The 20,369-nt window shown below is 46.2% G+C and overlaps 1 protein-coding gene across 1 annotated transcript in view; it reads right to left on the bottom strand.

The window, feature by feature from the left end:
* Positions 1-11,072: 11,072 nt before the first annotated feature.
* Positions 11,073-20,369, bottom strand: part of C1H3orf70 (chromosome 1 C3orf70 homolog) — a 114,203-nt gene continuing 104,906 nt past the window's right edge. The window contains exon 2 of the mRNA XM_052647325.1: positions 11,073-11,718. Coding sequence (XP_052503285.1) covers positions 11,162-11,718 — 557 coding nt within the window. The 3' untranslated portion in view covers positions 11,073-11,161. The remainder of the gene's footprint in view (positions 11,719-20,369) is intronic.

Here is a 20,369-nt window from a genome sequence, read left to right as displayed (position 1 = left end):
CCGTTCATGCCCTGCAGGCCTACTGACTGTCTCACTCTCCGTCTACCAGGTCACAAAGAACGTTCAGAACCTTTGTGGCCACTATTCAGTTCTATTAGCTCAAAGTCAAAGGCCCTGACTGGGGCAGCCCTGCCTTTATTCCATAAGCAGCTGCGTCGCAGGCTCCATCCAGACCACCAGCCACCCAGGCACTCCTCGGCCAGGGCCCGGGCTGCCAGAGCAGGACTTTCACATTTCTTGGCCCAAGAACTTTGTGCATCATTGAGCCAACCACTGCAGGAGAGCACACCACACAGGCAGAGACTAGGTGTCCTCCCCGCAGACTCAGGGCCGGCCAGGCTCCCAGAGCTGTAGAGCAGTGCTCCAGTCCAGCTCCAGGTCCAATGCCCACAGTTCCTACCACCCCAGTAACCATCTACACCCTAGCACTCCAGGTGCCAGGCATCACCCTGGGCCCTTTCTGATCCCCTGGAACAACCCCCAGGAAATTGATATAGAAACTACAAAGAAATAGAAAAGAAATCCTGCTTCTGCCACATCCTGGCTGTGATCCTGAGCCAAGTCAGTTCACCTCTCTCAGCTTCAGTTTCTTTAAAAATAAAGACTAAACAAGCCCGTGCCTAAGAATGCGAAGTGTAGACCTGTGCCGTACTACCCAGATGTGTGAGCTGAGCTCTTAGCACAGAACTCCCGCAAGGCAGTGGCACGGGGTGGGGGTGGGAGTGTGTGTGCAAGGAGGCCACAGTACAAGACCAGCAATCAGACGCACGAGGGCCTACAGACAAGAAAGCTGAGGCTTACACGGGAAAATTTAACCAAGGTGACGCACAAAAAGTGGCCGATCACAGATCTGAACTCAGAACTGAGTCCAGAGCCAGTGATGTCACTCCACAAACTCTGTATCAGAAGGTTTCTTGATGAGTCAAAAATCAAAGCCAAAGGCGCTTGACAATCTCAAAGCAAAACGCAGCGCTTGCTGCCCTTCCTCAGTCTATACTCGAAGGAGCCAAGGCAGTTAGTTCACTGGCACCCGAGCCCCTGTTCACACCAGGACCAGTAAACAGCAGCACGGCTCTCCTCCAGCCCCTCCCTGATTTATCAGTCCCAAGAGTTCCTTGTCATTCGAGTCACAGCACCACTGAACAGAGGCTGACAGCTTTATACCCAGGTCATGCCTTCTGGGTTGGATTTGGAAAGCCCTCCTGTCTCATCTGAGGGTAGGTGAAAAACCGACCCCATGGCTGGGCACTGGTGGGCCCTGGGACGTGCCAGCCTGAGGTAGGCCTAGTACGTCCCCTCTCCTGGGCACTTAGCACGTGTCCTAGTCTGCAGTGACATCGGGTCCCACTTCAGAGCAGTTCCACAGGGGAGACTTCTCTGGAGATACATCCAGGCTCAGTCGGCAGCTGTGCTGTGGATGGGGCTGGGGGAGCTCACTGCAGGGGTGCAGAACAGCAGCCCTCAGCACACAGCCCAGTGCAGAGCTCCAGCTGCTCTTCCAGTCACGTGCCCAACCCTGGGCTGTGACAGGTGGCAGGAGGAAGGATCTTGGGGAGGCGGGCTCCAGGCACCCATTTAGGGAGGGCATGTACCTGAGCTGAGCCGGCTCCTCCTATGCCGCCCCAGGGGAGGGCAGGGGGTCCTTGGAAAGGAAAGCGGGGTCCTGAGAGAACAAAGGAGGGGTTCTGATTGGCCAAAACACAGCAATGTCCATCACAGCCCGTCTCTTCTTTGTACCTGGTAAACAGTATTTGAAAGTTAGTCGCTCATTCGTGTCCAACTCTTTGCCACCCCGGGGACTGTATAGCCCACCAGGCTCCTCTATCCATGGAATTCTCCAGGCAAGAATATTAGAGTAGGTTGCCATTTCCTTCTCCAAAGTATCTGAAAGGACCATCTGAAAATGGTTACTCAGCTCCCAGCTTCAGCAGAGTGCCCCCCTCCTCCTGCCGTGGTGGCTGGGGGGGCAGATGCAGTCTCACCCAATTCCCCGCAGGAGGCAGAATGGACTGATGGAGACAGCCCTGGACTGCCGATCAGGGGGTCCCCCACAGGCCTCTGAGAAACAGATATATCTGCTCCCTCTGCAGCAAAGGCCCAGGTGATGTGTGGGAGATGCTTTGTAAAGGCAACATATTACCAACCACAGCCCACCATGCTGAGACAGGGAGGGAAAGTGTTTGTGGAAGAGGAAAGCCAACAGGGGCCTCATCAATGATGAATGCTCAGTGAATAAATAATTCAGAGCTTTGGGGATCCTTTTAGAAGCAGTATGTTTCCACTCGGCTCTCCCCACTGAAAATGTTTTTCCAAAAGTGCGTCTCCAGAATGAGATGCCTGTGACGCATGCACGGCTGCAGGCAAGGCCTGCTGTGTTGTCCTCCGGGAAGCCCAAGGAGGACTCCATGACCCTGGGGAGTCTGCAGGGAGTCAGGGGGCGGTTCTGATTCATCAGAGTGTTTGTCCGTGGCCCCTCCTCTCTAGGGCCTCGGTGGCATCTTTCCGCCACCAGCCCCTCCACACTCCAGTACTCTCTGAAGCCTTGCCCGCTTCCCCAGGAGAGCAGCAGTTTGACTCGCCTTGTTTCCCCACTTGGGTGTGGTCCCGTCTGCCTCCATCGCTCCTGAGGGCACACGACTGTGTCTGGTCTATGCCTGCATCTGTCACAGTCCACTGCTGAAAGCGGACTGGCTGCAACCATCTTTTAAGTCTCTTTTTAAGGTAAACTTTTTATGGACACAAATGTTCACAAACCACATGTGCAAAGCTGGATTAATCCATGAAATAAACACACCTGTATAACCAGCACCCATATCAAGCAAACAGAAATGACCAGCGCCTAGATGTCCCCTGAATTCTGTTCATCACCCCCCACCCCAAAGTTAGCCACCATCGTGCAGTATAAAACCATACTTTTGCCTGTTCTGAACTTCATATAAATAAAGTACCTTTGCTCTTTTGGAAGTGGCTTTTTTTTTTTTACTTCAATTATGTCTGAGATTTACCCATGTTTATTCTTATTGCCAAGGAGTATCCCATTGTATGAATACACAATAACCTATCCATTCTATTGTTAATGGATGATTGAGCTGTTTCCAGTACTGTCTTCCTGTCTTGTTGGTGGACATATGTATGCATTTCTGTTGGGTCTAAACTTAGGAGTGATTTTTCAGGGTCAGAGGGCAGGTATAATTAAGATTTTTGAGCATATGCCTGCCTGTGTGAATAAACGAATGTCTCCAGCCTCAGGGACAAAGCCAGTAGCCCCTGTTCCTACCTGACGTCTGTTTCCTCAGAACTCTGCCACATCCATCTCAAAGGTCAGAATTTGGTGCTGATAATCTTGGAGGGCCAGATCCCAGCCCCTAGCAACCTGGAGGACCTCATGGTTTGCCAGCCCGGCCTCTCTCTTGTACAAGAATGAGTCAGTCCATCATTCTTCAATATTCCCCCAATCCACCTCCACCTCCACCTGCAACAGTGACTTCCTGACTTCTAGTCAGCTTCCTCCCTTCCTCCTCCCCGCCGCCGACCTTGCCATGACGCCGTGACTCCCTTCTGAGGCCTCTGTCCTCTGTCAGGCTGGCATGGGGCCCACATGCTAGCCTGTTGGATGCTGCCTGCCTGTGGCTCTTGGGATAGGTGGGTGAGGCTAAATCCCCTGGGGAAGAACTGACCTCTTCAAGACCCCCAGTAATCAGAAAGGACGCCCAGTGAATTCTAGTTGGACTCTCTGATCATGTTCTGATCTCTGGCGACCTACAGAGGTGCCCACTCAAGGCCCCATGTTCACTGGGGCCTTGGTCCCTTGGGAAACCCCAGTCCTTCCTACGTTCGGTGCAGCTCCTACATCAAGCTACAGTCACCACTCAACAGTCTAGATTCCCAGCAAAACCAGGCTCTGAAGATCCCTATGAATCCCATGTGGCCTCAGGAAGCCCACCCTCTAGACGTACCACAGAACCCCAGACCTGGGTCCTCCCAATGGTTCCAGGCCTCACCGCATGGCCTCTGAGAGCGCTGCCATGGTTCTTCCAAGGTCTTCTGCCGATACATGGTGTACCTACATTCGCTTGATGAATTTTGGCATTAGTTCACATAGGCAGACTCTAAACAGGGCCGAAACCCTTAGTCTACTACACAGGGCTCTTCCCTGTTCACGGCTGGATCATCAGAGTTGGGCCACAGTCCCCTGGGGTCAGCTGCCCCCAGGAGGCAAGCCTGAGGTAGTTGAGGGCTGGTGCTTACCACAGGAAGCAGCTGGTATCCAAGGCCCCACTTCAGTGAGGCTGGGAGCTAAAGAAGGTAGAAGCCCACTAACACCCAAAGTGCTAAGATTCCAGGTCCCAAGAGGGTTCTTAGATCCAGAGTGGGCCACTCCTGAGCCTGGGTCTCAGCCAAATCCAGGCCAAGGTCAAGCCAGGCTGGGCAGAAAGCTACAGCAGTAAACGGGTGCATCAGGTGATGCCCACAGGGCTGGGCTGTGGTTCCGGGATGCCCCTGCCTGGACCCAGGGCTGGGAAGGGGTGGGGAAGGCTAGGTGTGGGGTGGAGAGAGGCAGGTAAGGGAGAGCAGCAGGAGAGGGCAGGCGTGACTGCAGGGGCTTAACCAGTGAGGGCTAACACCAGCTGGATTTGGATGTTTGGACCAAGCTCTGGACCTGCTACCTACCTGCAAATTATGAGCAACTCACCTGCCTTTACTGTCAACTTAGAGCTGGGATGCTTCAGCCATGAACTCATGAAGTTATCCTGTCCCACCTGGCACACACAGTTGCTGCGTTTGGCAGGTAAGATGGTGTCTGTGGAAATGCCTTGCTAAATTCCCCTTCAGATGCTGTGTGGCTTCGAGGATCCACGCCGCTGCACTTTCTGCCATCATCCTGCAGTGACGGTCCAGACCTTCCGAGCATGAATCCTCTGGGATGCACACACTCTAGGTGATGGCTCATTCTCAGAGAGGACTGAAATGTCCCACCAGGGACCTTCTGGTCTGCCATCTCCAAATCCACATGTACAGTTTTGGGCTGGGAACTGAGGACGACAATGAGAAACAAATCCCCTCTCCAACCCACTGGCTCAAAACCCTTCCAGTCATGGGTGGAGTCCTGGACTGGGGTCAGTCCCTGGGGAGGCCAGGTGGTTCCAGGACACACAGTCCGCAGCCCAGCCTTCAGTAGCCCCTCCCCCAGGCAGGGGAGCAGGTGGGAAGCTGCCCAGACTCACGGGATCCTCACTCCCTCCCACAAACCTCCAGCAATATCAGGCTCCACCTGCACTGACTGTCCTGGGACTCATTATCTTCCAGCTTACAGGGTTTGTTTCTGAGTGCATAAGTAATTATCAACTCATTCTTTGAAAACTAGGAAAATTCCAAAAAGCAAACAGAAAAACACCATGAATATGCAGGCATGTACTCTGATCTGCCTGGTTTCTGAAGAATTCTGACTTCTAATTGCTTCTCCTTGACCCTCACCCCAGCAAGCCTGAGTCCTAAGGTCCCATCTTACCCCTTCATTCAGCACAAAATCAGAGTGGCACTCCAAGGGTTAAAGGCATTACCAGTTCCCAGTGATTGAAATGTAATGAGGACGAGATGCTAAATTAAAGTTTATTGCAGAATAAAAGTGTGTGTAGTCAGCATCTGTAAGATGCTACAATGAGATGCTTTCTAGAACTTGGCAATACAATTATGTAGAGAGTTAAATTAGTAGAATACACACACAGTTGATGAGATTAGCTGTCTACAAAAGTCATTTTAAAAGATAAGTTATCTTTTGTGAAGGCAGGAAGAGCTAGCCTAGATTCATGATTAAACACAGAAGCAGCAATGGCCGGATCCAAGCACTGAGATGTCTACAGAAAGATGGCGCGTGCAGGCACCGCACGTGCTTGTGTGCGTGCACGCGCCCTGGGGGGTGGCGGTGGGGCTCCATGTGGAGCACAGAACAGCGGGAGGGAGGGAGAAGCCTGGTAGCATCTGGATGAGGCAGGGGAAGGTGTCTGCTGGGTCAGGGACAGAAAGGGGACCCGTGCCCTGCTGCTTGCCCACTGTCTGCCTCCTGGCTCAGCCCCCAAGGTCCTGAGAGTGGGAAGGCTTAGAGGAGGAAGCAAAAGGCCCAGCACATGGGCTCCACGGCCAAGCTGACTGGGTTCAAATCCAAGTCCCACTTCCTTGCAAGCTGCACCACTCCGGGCAAATGTTTACTTCCTGAGGCCTTTTCCTGGTGTGACAGGAGGATGCTGCGCCCTCTCCTGGAGGGCTGCTGTGGGGATAACTCAGGAAGCAGGAAGGCAGCTGCACCGCTGTTGCTATGAACAGTGGTATTACTTTTATTACTGATGAACAAATTTATTTAGCACTCCCCATGAGGTTATTCAGGAAAAGCCAACCCCAAAGCTGCTCTGCTCTTGGTGTGAATTAAAAAATCAAGCTCTTGGACCTGCCACGCTGAGCCTTGGTGACCAAGTGACCGGGTCCCGAGGCTCAGCAGGGCAGCGGCCACCCTGGCCGCCAGCCTGCAGTCAGAGCCGTCTTACGTGGAATATGTGAGCTGAATACACAGAGTGCAGTTCTGTGTGAAATAAACCCTATTTGTGAGGGAATGTAATTTTTATTTGTATAAACCACTGAACTGAACTGAATGCAGCCAACAAAACAGTTATTTAAAGGGTTCTGGGAGTTATCACGAGTGCTGAGCATTGAGTGTATAGTGCACATAATAATAATTATCTGCAATAAGTTTCTGTAAAATTTAAATGGAATAATGACGTAAATGACTTATTTCCTAGCACAAAGTAAGCACTGATATAAATGCTTTCACATTTTCCAAATGAGGTTTGTTTGTTTTTCATTTAGCTCACATTGTGTTACTATTTAATCAGACAGAACTTCTCCAAAGGTGGGGGTGGGGTGGGGAGGAAGGATATTCCAAAACTCAAAATAGCGTATTTGTGCTGGTAAAAAAGGAAAAAATCACGTTTATTTTACAAGATAGTATTCTCCTAAGTATTATACAGAGAGGAAAGTTGAGCTGTTTGTAGGAAAACAAGGTAATTTTAGGAAATTAGAGAAGAATCAACATTGTGCTTAAAACTTGAAAACAGACAGGTTTTAAAAATCACACAGTAAGTGAATATTACAAGGTACGAACAGCCTTAGAAGTACATATGAACACCATGATATGGAAGCTCAGCATTAAAACTGCTAGTGGTGATCTGCTTTTAGACTGGTCCAACCTGTGAAGAGGGCACTTCCATCTGAGCAGAAAGAACTAAGCACGACCAGAGACAGGCCCCTTCCCAGCACAGCCAACTCTCCATTACCCGTGATAATGAAAGGGAGCAGTGACACAGATTTTCTAAAGATTAGTTCTTCCAAAGTTAGTTCTGAGTGCCCGTGTACTCATGCTTGAACATGAGAAACACAGACATCCCTGGACTGGCGGCACTGCTTTCTCTCCTCCTCACAGGGAAGAGACACAGCACACAAAAGCCGGAAACACTGCTGGCCTTCTTACTGCACTGACACCTCCTCTGGAGTGGGGGGAAAAACCAAGAAAGCTGCGGTTTCCACATGTAAAGATCCAAAACGTGTCAAGAAAATTTTGCAAATAAGATGGAATTATAAGTGTTGACAGTATAAATATTTTTTTTAATTGTGCTTTTTTCCCCTGTTGCCTAAAAGTATACCACCAAAAGTATCTGGTATTTTGACAGCTTTTAAATTACCTAGTTGCATCATCCTATTGCCTAAGTAGAGATATTTGCATAAAAGGAGGTTATGATCAAAGGAACTATGATGGTTCAAACAGGCCAGGAAGCAGAGATTAAGAAATAAAAACTACCACTCTCAAGATAAAATCAAATCCTAGATCAAATCCAAAAAGGTACTTCAGGAAAACAACTTCATGGTTTTGTTCTGGTCCTGCTGAGTTTATTTTGTACTGTATTACCTTGAACTACAGGTCGTCCCCTTCTAGGAATGTGGCAGTTTTTCTACAGAGGTTTTTCTCAGATATGCATTTCAAATCTTGAATATACCTAGATTTTTTATTGTAAAGCTTCCACTGTTAATGTACCAAATAGTTAAAACCACAGAAGCATTTTAGTTGCTTTGTTATTTCTCAGAAAAGTCATGAACACATGTGAAACTCGAAAATGCTAAAAGAAATCTTGGTTAGATCAGAAAGCTAAATTCCACACAGTACTTATTCCGTGTCTTCTACCTAACAGCTTTTACACCAACTTTCAAAAAGTGGGAATGGTGTCAGTTTTTGACAAAAGCCTGAGAGAGCAGTTTTTCCATTCACACAGCCCAACTCTTTGCCCCAGGTGAGCAAAGGTCCAAGTGATAAAGGTTTCATATCTCTCAATGTACAAGTATTAATCAAAAGCCTATTTAACATAACTGTGTTCAATGTCTATAATACACACTGCAGTCTAAACATTTTCTAAAGTGCCTATAAATATGCTTATACAAATGAGTAATGTAGTATCAGGATTACAGAGAAATTCTTTCATATAATATAGAACAGAATAGGCCTAGAATTTAAGTTGAAACTACATATTTTTATACCCTTATCAGTTGTTTTGGAATGCAAGCATAAGGAAACAATTCTGGTTCAATCATATATGATTTTCAGATAATTATTAATATTAACAGTGATAGGACAAAAAAAATTCTTGTTTGTGCTTATTTAGAAAAGGCTATTTTGAGATCCAGGAGCATTTTATATTTAGAATCCAATGGGATGTCTCCAATTCTATAAAATTGATAGTAGTAAGTGAATCTTAGTGAGTTTTTAATTATAAAGAGTTTGTGCAGTATTTAAAGTGATTATCAACTAGTGTTAAATCCAAAAATTCCATTAAAATCCTGGCTAATCTGAATGGCAGTTCAGGAGTTTTAAAAAACAGGAACCTAGGCAAAAGTCACAGATACAAATATGAACGGCCCAACCCTGACACAGCCAGCCTGAGAAGCGTGCCCCGGAGCCCATGGATTCCCATGGCTCTGGAGACCTGGTGGTTGACCCCCACTATCAACACATTAACAGATGGAGGAGAGGACTGATAGGAACAGTGCGAACAGAGCCTCGTATTCCTGGCCAGGGGTGAAACGAGCTCACCCACGGCTAGGTGCAGACAGGACCCTGACTGCAGGTGGCCAGTCAGTCCTGGCGGCGCTGAGGGCCCAGAGCAGGGCTCATCAGCTCTGTCCCTAAGCCTGTCTCCCCACACCTGCCTCTGTCGCCCTCTCCTGGGCCCCGCTGGCCCTGGAGCTCCAGACACCATCTTCTCGGGTTGAGTCTTTCTGTCTCAGTGAGTGGGAACTTTGTGCTGGCTGCATTCTCACCTAGCACACAAAGTGTTAAGTAACACTGCTTTCAAAGGAGCACACACACTCTGCTTTCTAAACCCTTAAGGATGTTTAGGGCACCTGAACCTAACAAAATGTTCCAGCATTTTGCTGAATGTAGCACATACAACTAGGAAAGCAGGTTCTGCCTGGAGAGATTTGTGCAGGATGCCAAGTGGAGGCTTCAGGAAGGGACACCACAGGCCTCTTCTTGTTTCTTAAAACATGAACTAACGTGACACAGAAGAGTCGTGTCGTAACGCCGACAAGCACAGGACAATGCCACGGGAGCGCACGCGTGGAGGCTCAGGGCCCAGGAGACGACTCTCTGTCTCCAGCTTGGACAGTTCAGTCTCACGCGGCCGCGTTTCAAATCCCCCGGACTCGTAACTATGCCTCACAGACAGTGCATCTGGAGGAATGGCAGATAACCAACTCACACGGGAACACCTGTTATAAATGGAGATTAGGAGCAAAATTCTGAAGAGAGCTAAATCAGAAAGAATCAGTCACTATTTTATGCGTGTTAAGAAAAGAGAACATTTACAATAGCCCATGAATATTACTGTAGTAAAGGGAATGAATATTACACAAAATATTTTCTCCTGACTTAGCAGTGAACTATTTCAACTGTTTTTGCATTGGCATAAAAAATCCATGCATCATACTGAATTCTAATCCATTTTTCACCTAAGCCATTCTAATGCTTCATACAACCAAATGAAGCAGAGTTAATCAAACCTATTAGATTCATTCCTAATCCCTAAAGGACTGCTGTCTTTAGCATTTCCATGCTAACTAAAACTATTTATTGATTTTTTTTCCTTAAGACATCAGATGTGGCTGCCTCCTAAATATAATACCTATATGACTTCCTAAAAGTCTCCCGCAGATCTGAACAATTTTAAAAAGCAGGGAAATGTTGGGGAAGCCACCCCTGAGGCCAGCTCAAATGCTACTCCTTCTCCAGCCAGCCCAAGCCAAGTGTATCTCTGCCTCCCCCGGGTTCCCAGGGCACTCGAGGTCCCCTCACCTGCATAGATTACCTTCCCTCGTGGACTATGGTCCCTCCCTGCTAGGAGTCAGGCCTTATTCATTCTGTATCCACAGCACCCTGGAGAGGGGATAGGCATTCAAGCTAAGCTGGACTGAGCATGAAACAGATGAATGATGTCATCTCTTCTGGAGCGAGGCCTGGCCCAGCCCCAGGTCATGAAGGGCTGGTTGTGCAGACACTGCCTTAACGGGGGACTGAGCTGGCCTCCAGGAAGCCGTGGCAACACTGGCCCAGAGCCAGTGCAGGTAGAAGAGGGATGGGGAAACGACAGAATGGCACACACCAGAACACACCCTGAACTGGTCACGTGAACCAATTTTCCTCCCGGGGCTAGCAGGGTCGCGGTGCTCATCAGCATGCCAGAAGGACTGCCAGAGAGTTGTTCTGCGAAGAACTGGCTACTTATAGAGCAGCGTCTCCTTCACTCTGGGTATCTCCTCAACCTGATCCATGACGCTCTGTGATCATCGCTTCATCGCTTTCAAAGTTCCCAGTGAAATTAAGGCTGGGTCACAATTCATGACACCAGATGCTACATAGAAAGGAAGTGAAGATACAAAAGAAAACCATTTATAACAAAAGAATGTCTTAGCTATAAGACGAATTTAAAAGTGAAGCTCAATCAGCAGACCACTGAACTGCTACGGTTGTTACAGAGGGGCAGGAAACACTGACTGAAAGGGTCCATCGGACAGAAGCACGGGAGCTCAGCGTGGAGCAGAGGCGCCGCTCCCCGCCGGGCCCTCACACGGTGGTTTCTATCGTCTCAATCACTTCCAGATCAGACTGCGAGGGGGAAAGGAGGGTGCACTCATCTGGCTCCCAGCTGCTCTCTGGGCTGTAATCTTCCTCTGAGCTCAGTTCCGCTCCTTCCTCTGTGTCCTCGTCACACGATTCCACATAGTGAGCCCCGATCGCGTTGATCCCAGAGTCCTCGGAACTTGAGGGAGAAGAGCAGTGATCTATTTTTGGTGTACTGCTCTCTTTTGAAATAAAGGCATCGTGTGCAGAGACCTCCTCGGGGCTCATTTTGTGGGAATGTGGCGCCGGCTGCTTCTGCACGTAACACATCTTCCCATTGATACATTTAACCTGATAGTTGTCAATAAAGAGGTCTGAGATCATACAGTACCTTGGCGAGTCAGGGGGCAGAGGGGGCTGGAAAACAGATGCGAATTTCAGAAAGTGTTCAGTGAGGGAGACCGAAATCTGAATGGTGTTTGCAGGCTCCCGAGGCTTCGCAGGAATCTCAGTGCTGGGCAGCTGTTCCACAGGGGTCATCGGCTGATACACATACTTGCCTGTGGGGGACACAGAAAGGCAACTGAAATCCAAGAGCGCTACAGCTGCTAGGCTAAGGTAGCCATAATGGTTTCTCTCGGAGGACTCAGAATGTTTTTACAAATATTTCAAAACCATCTCCAAAGAAACTAAAAATAGAATCAACAAGGTTATAATCAATCAAAAATTCAGCATGGTACATAAACATCATGGTGTTTTCATCCAAAAACTCAACACACTTTACAAATCTTAATTTTATATTTGAGTCTTTTTAATGCTTCTGGAGTAGGTGGGTGGATACTATCATCCTTATTTTACAGGCATCTTGAAATGATTTACCCATCATGCCAGAATAAAGAACATTTACAATATAATATGGTAAAAACACACTGTAAAATAGTATTGTGGTTGTTATTCAGTCATGTTCAACTCTGTGACCCCATGGACTGCAGCATGCCAGGCTTCCCTGTCCTTAATCACCTCCTGGAGTTTGCTCAAACTCATGTCCATTGAGTCAGTGATGCCATCCAACCATCTCATCCATTGTCATCCCCTTCTCCTGCCTTCAATCTTTCCCAGCATCAGGGTCTTTTTTAGTATGTCGGCTCTTTGCATCAGGTGGCCAAAGTACTGGAGTTTCAGCTTCAGCATCAGTCTTATTTTATGGTGTAAAATAGTATAATACACCATAAAATTATAATTCCATTTTATCTTTAGTGATTAGATGCTAATATAGAAACTTAAACAGGCTTCCCCAGTGGCTCACCAGGAAAGAATCCACCTGCCAATGCAGGAGACTCCAGTTCGATCCCTGGATTGGGAAGACAGATGCCCTGGAGAAGCAAAAGGCAACCCACTCCATTATTCTTGCATGGGAAATCTCAAGGACAGAGGAGCCTGGTGGGCTTCAGTCCAAGGGGTCATAAAAAGTTAAACAGAATTTAGCAAGTAAGCAACAATAGATATTTCAAATTTATTAACAGGATTATGATTCTTCAGGTTTCTAAATGTAAATCAGAATACACACACACAAACACACACACACACACACATTTAATAGATAACAGCCTATAGGATTGTCCTGGTCACCCTCAGTGGCTGGGGTAAGGTGCAGAGTATGAAACGATCTCTTTTAAAACCCAAAGCTCATCAGTGACCTAAACAGGAGATATTCTCCCTAATGCCAGCTTCACAGGCACAACCTCAGCCAAGCAGAAGGAAAGGCACAAGCAGATGCAAAGAGTGACCTGCAGAAAATCAAGAAGCTTAGCCCCAAACCTTCCCTCTGCTCTGAACCCTCAAGTGTTTCTCACAGAATTTATGTGGAGGTGAAACCTAACCGGATCTGTTCCTACTGTCTCTTTCCTCATTTTCTTCACTCAACAGTCAACAAAGCCATCTCTGTATAAAGTATTAAGAAAATAGAGATAACAATTACCTGTAAGCCTAACCAAAACAATCACATGGATGACAGCTCTGTTTAACTTAATGAAACTGAGCCATGCGGTGTAGGGCCACCCAGAACAGATGGGTCATGGTGGAGAGTTCTGACAAAACGTGGCCCACTGGAGAAGGGCAAACCACTTCAGCATTCTTGCCTTGAGAACCCCATGAACAGTATGAAAAGACAAAATGATATGACACTGAAAGATGAACCCCCCAGGATCAGCTGGTGTCCAGCATGCTACTGGAGAAGAGCGGAGAAACAGCTGCAGAAGGAATGAAGAGGCTGAGCCAAAGAAGAAACAACGACCAGTCCTGGATGTGTTCGGTGGTGAAAGTAAAGTCTGAGGCTGTGAAGAACAATAACTGTACTGAAATCTGGAATGTTAGGTCCATAAATCAAGTAAATTGGAAGTGGTCAAAGAGGAGATGGCAACAGTGTACACGGACACTCTAGGAATCAGTGAACTAAAGTGGACAGCAATGGGAGAATTTAATCCAGATGACCATTTTATCTACTCCCCTGAAGAAGGAAACGGTAACCCACTCCAATACGCTTGCCTGGAAAATCCCATGAACAGGGGAGCCTGGTGGGTTACAGCCCAGGGGGTCAAAGAAGAATCAGACACAACTTAGTGACTAAACAATTTTATCTACTACTGGGCAAGAATCACTTATAAGAAATGGAGCAGCCCTCACAGTTAAAAGAGAGTCTGAAATGCAGTACTTTGGTGCCATCTCAAAAATGACAGAATGATCTAAGTTTCCAAGGCAAACCATTCAATATTACAGTAATCCTAGTCTATGCCCTGAACACGCTTAAGCTGAACACTTTTATGAGGACCTACAAGACTTTCTAGAACTATCACCAAAAAAGATGTCAAATTCATCATAGGGAACTGGAATGCAAAACTAGGAAGTTAAGAGATACCTGGAGTAAACGCAAGTTTGGCCTTGGAGTACAAAGTGAAGCAGGGCAAAGACTAACTGAGTTTTGCCAAGAGATTGCACTGGTCTTAGCAAACACCCTCTTCCAACAACACAAGAGACGGACTCTACACAGAGACATCACCAGATGCTCATACTGAAATCAGATTGATATTCTTTGCAGCTGAAGGTGGAGAAGCTGTATACAGTCAGTAAAAACAAAACCTGGAGCTGACTGTGGCTCAGATCATGAACTCCTTATTGCAAAATTCACACAACTTGAAGAAAGTAGGGAAAACCACTAGGCCATTCAGGTATAGCCAGTCCCTCCCATCAGCAAGCTTCCACAAGCTTCTTATCCTTATCCATCACAGGGCAGATGGATTTTTTAAATTACACACAGATTCAGTTCAGTTCAGTTCAGTCGCTCAGTCGTGTCCGACTCTTACACACAGATTACATCATGCAAAATGCCACGCTGGATGAAGCACAAGCTGGTATCAAGATTGCCGGGAGAAATATCAATAACCTCAGATATGCAAATGACACCACCCTAATGGTAGAAAGCGAAGAGGAACTAAAGAGTCTCTTGATGAAAGTAAAAGAGGAGAGTTAAAAAGCTGGCTTAAACTCGACATTCAAAAAACTAAGATCACGGCATCTAGTCCCATCACATCGTGGTAAATACGGGGAAACAATGCAAACAGTGACAGATTTTTATTTTCTTGGGCTCCAAAATCACTGCAGATGGTGACTGTAGTCATAAAATTAAAAGACACTTGCTCCTTGGAAGAAAAGCTATGACCAACCTAGATAGCACACTCAAAAGCAGAGACACTACTTTCCTGACAAAGGTCTGTCTAGTCAAAGCTATGGCTTTTCAAGAAGTCAGTAGAGATGTGAGAGTTGGATCATAAAGAAAGTTGAGTGCCAAAGAACTGATGCTTTTGAACTGTGGTATTGGAGAAGACTCTTGAGGGTCCCTTGGATTGCAAGATCAGACCACTCAATCCTAAAGGACATTAGTCCTGAATATTCACTGGAAGGACTGATGCCGAAGCTGAAGCTCCAATACTTTGGCCACCTGATGCAAAGAACTGACTTATTAGAAAAGACCCAGATGGTGGGAAAGAGTGAAGGCAGGGGAGAAGGGGACGACAGAGGATGAGATGGTTGGATGGCATCACCGACTCGATGGACATGAGTTTGAGCAAGCTCTGGGAGTTGGTGATGGACAGGGAAGCCTGGCATGCTGCATTCCATGAGGTAGCAAAGAGTCAGACAGGACTGAATGAATGAACTAACTGATTAAGGTATGACCTAAATCTAATCCCTTATGATTATACAGTGGAAGTGACAAATAGATTCAAGGGATCAGATCTGATACAGTGCCTGAAGAACTATGGACGGAAGTTTGTAACACTGTACAGGAGGTGGTGATCAAAACCATCCTGAAGAAAAAGAAATGTAAAAAGGCAAAATGGTTGTCTAAGCAGGCCTTATAAATAACTGAGAAAAGAAGAGAAGCTAAAGGCAAAAGGAGAAAAGGAAAGATATACCCATCAGAATGCAGAGTTCCAAAGAATAGCAAGGAAGAGATAAGAAAGCCTTCCTAAGTGAACAATGCAAAGAAATAGAGGAAAACAACAGAATGGAAAAGACTAGAGAGCTCAAGAAACTCAGAGGTACCAAGGGAACATTTCATGCAAAGATGGGCACAATAAAGGACAGAAATGGTATAGACCTAACAGAAGCAGAAGAGATTAAGAGGTGGCAAGAACACACAGAAAAACTGTACAAAAAAGATCTAATGACCCAGATAATCACAATGGCATGGTCAATCACCTAGAGCCAGAGCGCGAAGTTAAGTGGGCCTTAGGAAGCATTACAACAAACAAAGCAGTGGAGGTGATAGAATTCCAGTTGCGCTATCTCAGATCCTGAAAGATGATGCTGTGAAAGTGCTGCACTCAATATGCCAGAAAGCTGGGAAATTCAGCAGTGGCCACAGGACTGGAAAAGGTCAGTTTTCATTCCAATCTCAAAAAAGGGCAATGGCAAAGAATGTTCAAATTACTGCACAATTGCACTCATTTCACATGCTAGCAAGATAATGCTCAAAATTTTTCAAGCTAGGCTTCAACAGTACATGAACCAAGTACTTCCAGATATACAAGCTAGATTTAGAAGAGGCAGAAGAACCAGAGATCAAATTGCCAACATCCATTGGATCATAGGAAAAGAAACAGAATTCTAGAAAAACATCTACTTCTGCTTCAGTGACTACACTGAAGTCTTGGTCTGTGTGGATCACAACAAACTGTGGACAATTCTTAAAGAGATGGGAATCCTAGACTACTTCACCTGTCTCCTGAGAAACCTGTATGTAGGACAAGAGCAACAGTTAGAACTGGACATGGAACAATGGACTGGTTCGAAATTGGTAAAGGAGTTTGTCAAGGCTGTATATTGTCACCCTGCTTATATAACTTTTATGCAAAGTACATCATGTGAAATGCCAGGCTGGATGAAGCTCAAGCTGGAATCAAAAGACTGCCAGGAGAAATATCAACAATCTCAGATATGCACATGACACCACCCTAATGGCAGAAAGAAGAGAGGAACTGAAGAGCCTCTTGATGAGGCTGAAATAGGAGAGTGAAAATCTGACTTAAAACTCAACATTCAAAAGACTAAGATCATGGCATCTTGTCCCATCACTTCATGGCAAATAGATGGGGAAAAATGGAAACACTAGCAGATTTTGTTTTCCTGGGCTCCAAAATCACTGTGGACAGCGACTGTAGCCATGAAGGTAAAGATGCTTGCTCCTTGGAAGAAAAACTATGACAAACCTAGAGAGTGTATTAAAAAGCTGAGAGATCACTTTGCCAACAAACGTCTGTATAATCCAAGTTATGGTTTTTCCAGTAGTTATGTATGGATGTAAGACTGGACCAGAAGGAAGGCTTACCACCAAAGAATCGATGCTTTCTAACTATGGTGTCGGAGAAGACTCGAGAGTCCCTTGGGCAGCAAGGAGATCATACCAGTGAATCCTAAAGAAATCAACCCTGAATATTCACTGGAAGGACTGATGCTGAAGCTGAAGCTCCAATACTTTGGCCACCTGATGTGAAGAGCCAACTCACTGGAAAAGACCCTGATGCTGGGAAAGACTGAGGGCAGGAGAAGAAGAGGGCAACAGAGGATGAGATGGTTGGATGGCATCACTGACTCAATGGACATGAGTCTGAGCAAACTCCAGGAGATAGTGAAGAACACGGAAGCCTGGCGTGCTGCAGTCCATTGGGTCGCAAAGAGTCAAACAATGACTGAGCGACTGAACAACAACAAAATATGATTTAAAAATATAAATCTGGAAGAAAAAAGTACTCAAAGTCCTAGAGAGTAAAGCCACAAATGTGGGCACCACCCTGGGTTTATTCCTAGTGTAACTGGTTTATCAATCAGTCCATGGGATATCGTCCACGCATACTTATCACTGCTTTTTAACCTCAGTGCTGTCGCCGTTTTGGACCAGATAACCCTTTGCTGAGGGGCTGCCCCTTGCACTGCAGGATGTTTGGCAGCATCCTTGGCCTCTACCCACTAGATGCCAACAGAACCTCCTCCCAGGGCTGACATCAAAAGTGTCTCCAGCTGTTGTTACATGCTCCCGGAGGCAAAATAGCCCTTGTTGAGAACTGCCGGTTTATGACCTTCTCATGAGCATCTCTTCGTAGGCAAATCACCCACTGTGCTCTGCTCCCATTTGTTTTAGTTCTCCGTCAAATTGAAAGTTCTACAATAGGGATCGCATTTGTAAGGAAAACTACCTCAGATTTTTGAAGAGAAACTTTAGATCAGACATGTAAACAGCAAACTGTGCCAGAGACATTACGACATCACTCATGTATTAAGATCAATCAAGCCTGCCTGTATTTTTTACCTCTGTTTCTTGGCTCCTGTACACAGAAGTAGGCTTAGATGCCACAACTTCTCTGTAATTACGTTATTCTAAAAATACACTGGGCTTCATTCTGGAGTAAGGGAACTTCTCTGGCTATCCAGCGGTTAGGACTCCTTGCTCTCACTGCCAAGGGCCTGAGTTTAGTCCCTGGTCAGGGAACTAGATCCTGCATGCTGCATACTGCAGCCAAAAAACAAAAACAAAAAAAAATTAATTTGGGGTTAAAACTGTTAAACCTTTGGGGTCCCAGGTCTGCTTCCAAGCCTGGATATGTTTCACACAAATCCTACGGTTACCAAAAATACAAGCAAGAAGAACATCATGCTTGCTTGGGAAACTGTTTTAAATATATCAGGAATCTTCAATACTGTTATCTGTAAAGGAGGGCATTACTCCTTGTCAGGCAAAGTTCAAGTCAGGCAAGATCTAACAGTTTGTTACAGCAGGACCTCTGCCTCTAAGCAGAGAGAGCAAAAAGGCAGACCTTCAGGCCTCACCTCTGATCCACCAGCCCCCAGGATTAGAGAAAAATGAGGCTGGGCAGGAGACAGAGAGGGGACTGGGAGAATTTAAGGGCCTACTGTCCACAGAGTAGTGAACTCAACACCTGAAACGGCGGTTTGGTCTTTTCACTCCTTGGCTGGTAGACTGCTGGTTACTGAGTTCAGGAGGCTGCGGATGGCAGATGCTCAAGAAATGCTTGTTGCAGATGCTGATTAAACACATTCTGGCCCAAGTAACCTCTGGGTTAGTCACCCACTTGTTACGGCGTAAGACGATCTTAAGACCCAGAGGGACCAGGGCTCTGCCTCATCCAAAGGTGGAGGGCATCCTGCAGCCTGACCCTGGGCCATCTGCCCAGCCTCTCCTACACTCACTCACCCTCCTTGCTGCCCCCGCCCCTTACCCTCCTTTGTGTTTCTTCATAATTTTTTTCTCGGTTCTTCTACCTGTTACTCTCTCTAATCCTCTCCCCTCCAAAATACCATTTTTCTTTCTTGAAGTGTAGTAAAAGTAAGAGAAACGCAGCTTGGAGAGAAAAGTGAATGCTGCATTCCAGATAATATTTTCTTCTACAAGTTACACCTACTAAATGTGTTTATTCAGAGCTGGAATGACAGCCGTTATCTGGGGATGTTGGGGTACAGATGCAAAAACACGGGCAGAGAAGGGGTTTCTGGCCACTTAGGAAATTCAGTAACCACTGTATTCTCTGAACAACTGTCTTAATGAAAGGTTTACTGTGTTATTTAAAGAAAAAAAAATGGGTACAAACTTTTAAAACTTAAATCCCTAAAAGGAAAGATACTCAAAGACAGTCAGGGCTTGGAGAAGAGAAAAGTAGAGAGAGAGAGAGAGAAAAGAATCTAGATACCACAGCGACCCAACATTCCACCTCTGGGAACACACCCAAAAGAACTGAAAGCAGAGTCTGGAAGAGACATCTGCACCACACTCCTGGCAGTGTTATTTGCAATAACCAAAAAAGGTGGAAGCCACCTGAGGGTCCATCTATGGATGGCTAGATAAACAAGATATATGGTATATACATACAATGCAATGCTATTCAGCCTCAGAGAGTAAGGAAAACCATACCATAATGTGGATGAACCCTGCGGATACCATGTTACGTGAAACAGGCCAGTGACAAAAATATAAGCCCTTTATGATTCCAGCTGTATGAGTCACCTAGAATAGCCAAACTCACAGAGAAAGGAGGTGGAGTTGTCTTTTCCAGCGGCTTAGGGGGGAGTTGTTTAAGAGGGATAGTTTTGGTTCCAGTTTTGCAGCATGGAAAGAATTCTGGAGATGGCTGTTGGCAACGGTTGCACAACAACCGAACCTACTTAATACTGCTGTACTGTATACTAAAAAATGGTTATGATGGCAAATATTATGTGCATTTTAGTATAATTTAAAATAATAACCAGTATGATTTACTCTATTAGCAGACTGAGGATTAAAGTCTGTATGATGCAGAATATATGAAGAATTCTTACAACTCAGAACCAGGGAAATAACCCAACTTTTGAAAAGGCGGTTAGCTAGACCAGGGCAACAGGAGTGATCTTTGTAGTGACGGGAATGCTTGTACCTTGATTACACCACTGTCAGCATCTCAGTGATGACGCTATACCACTGTGTTACAACTACCGTTGCCACTGGGGTAAAGGATACATGGGCTCTCTCTTTGTATTTTTCTTACAAATGCATGTGAATCTATAATTTTTTCAAGATAAAAAAGTATAATTGAAAACAATGGGGGGAAACACCATCACTGAGGTGACGCTGCGCCCTTTTCATCACGCAGGACTGTAGCAGGAGGGA

Source organism: Budorcas taxicolor, chromosome 1 (genome assembly GCF_023091745.1).
Source record: "Budorcas taxicolor isolate Tak-1 chromosome 1, Takin1.1, whole genome shotgun sequence".
In the NCBI taxonomy this organism is placed as follows: Eukaryota; Metazoa; Chordata; class Mammalia; order Artiodactyla; family Bovidae; genus Budorcas; species Budorcas taxicolor.
The sequence above is the reverse complement of the archived record's forward strand: the minus strand, read 5'-3'. Positions and strand labels throughout refer to the sequence as shown.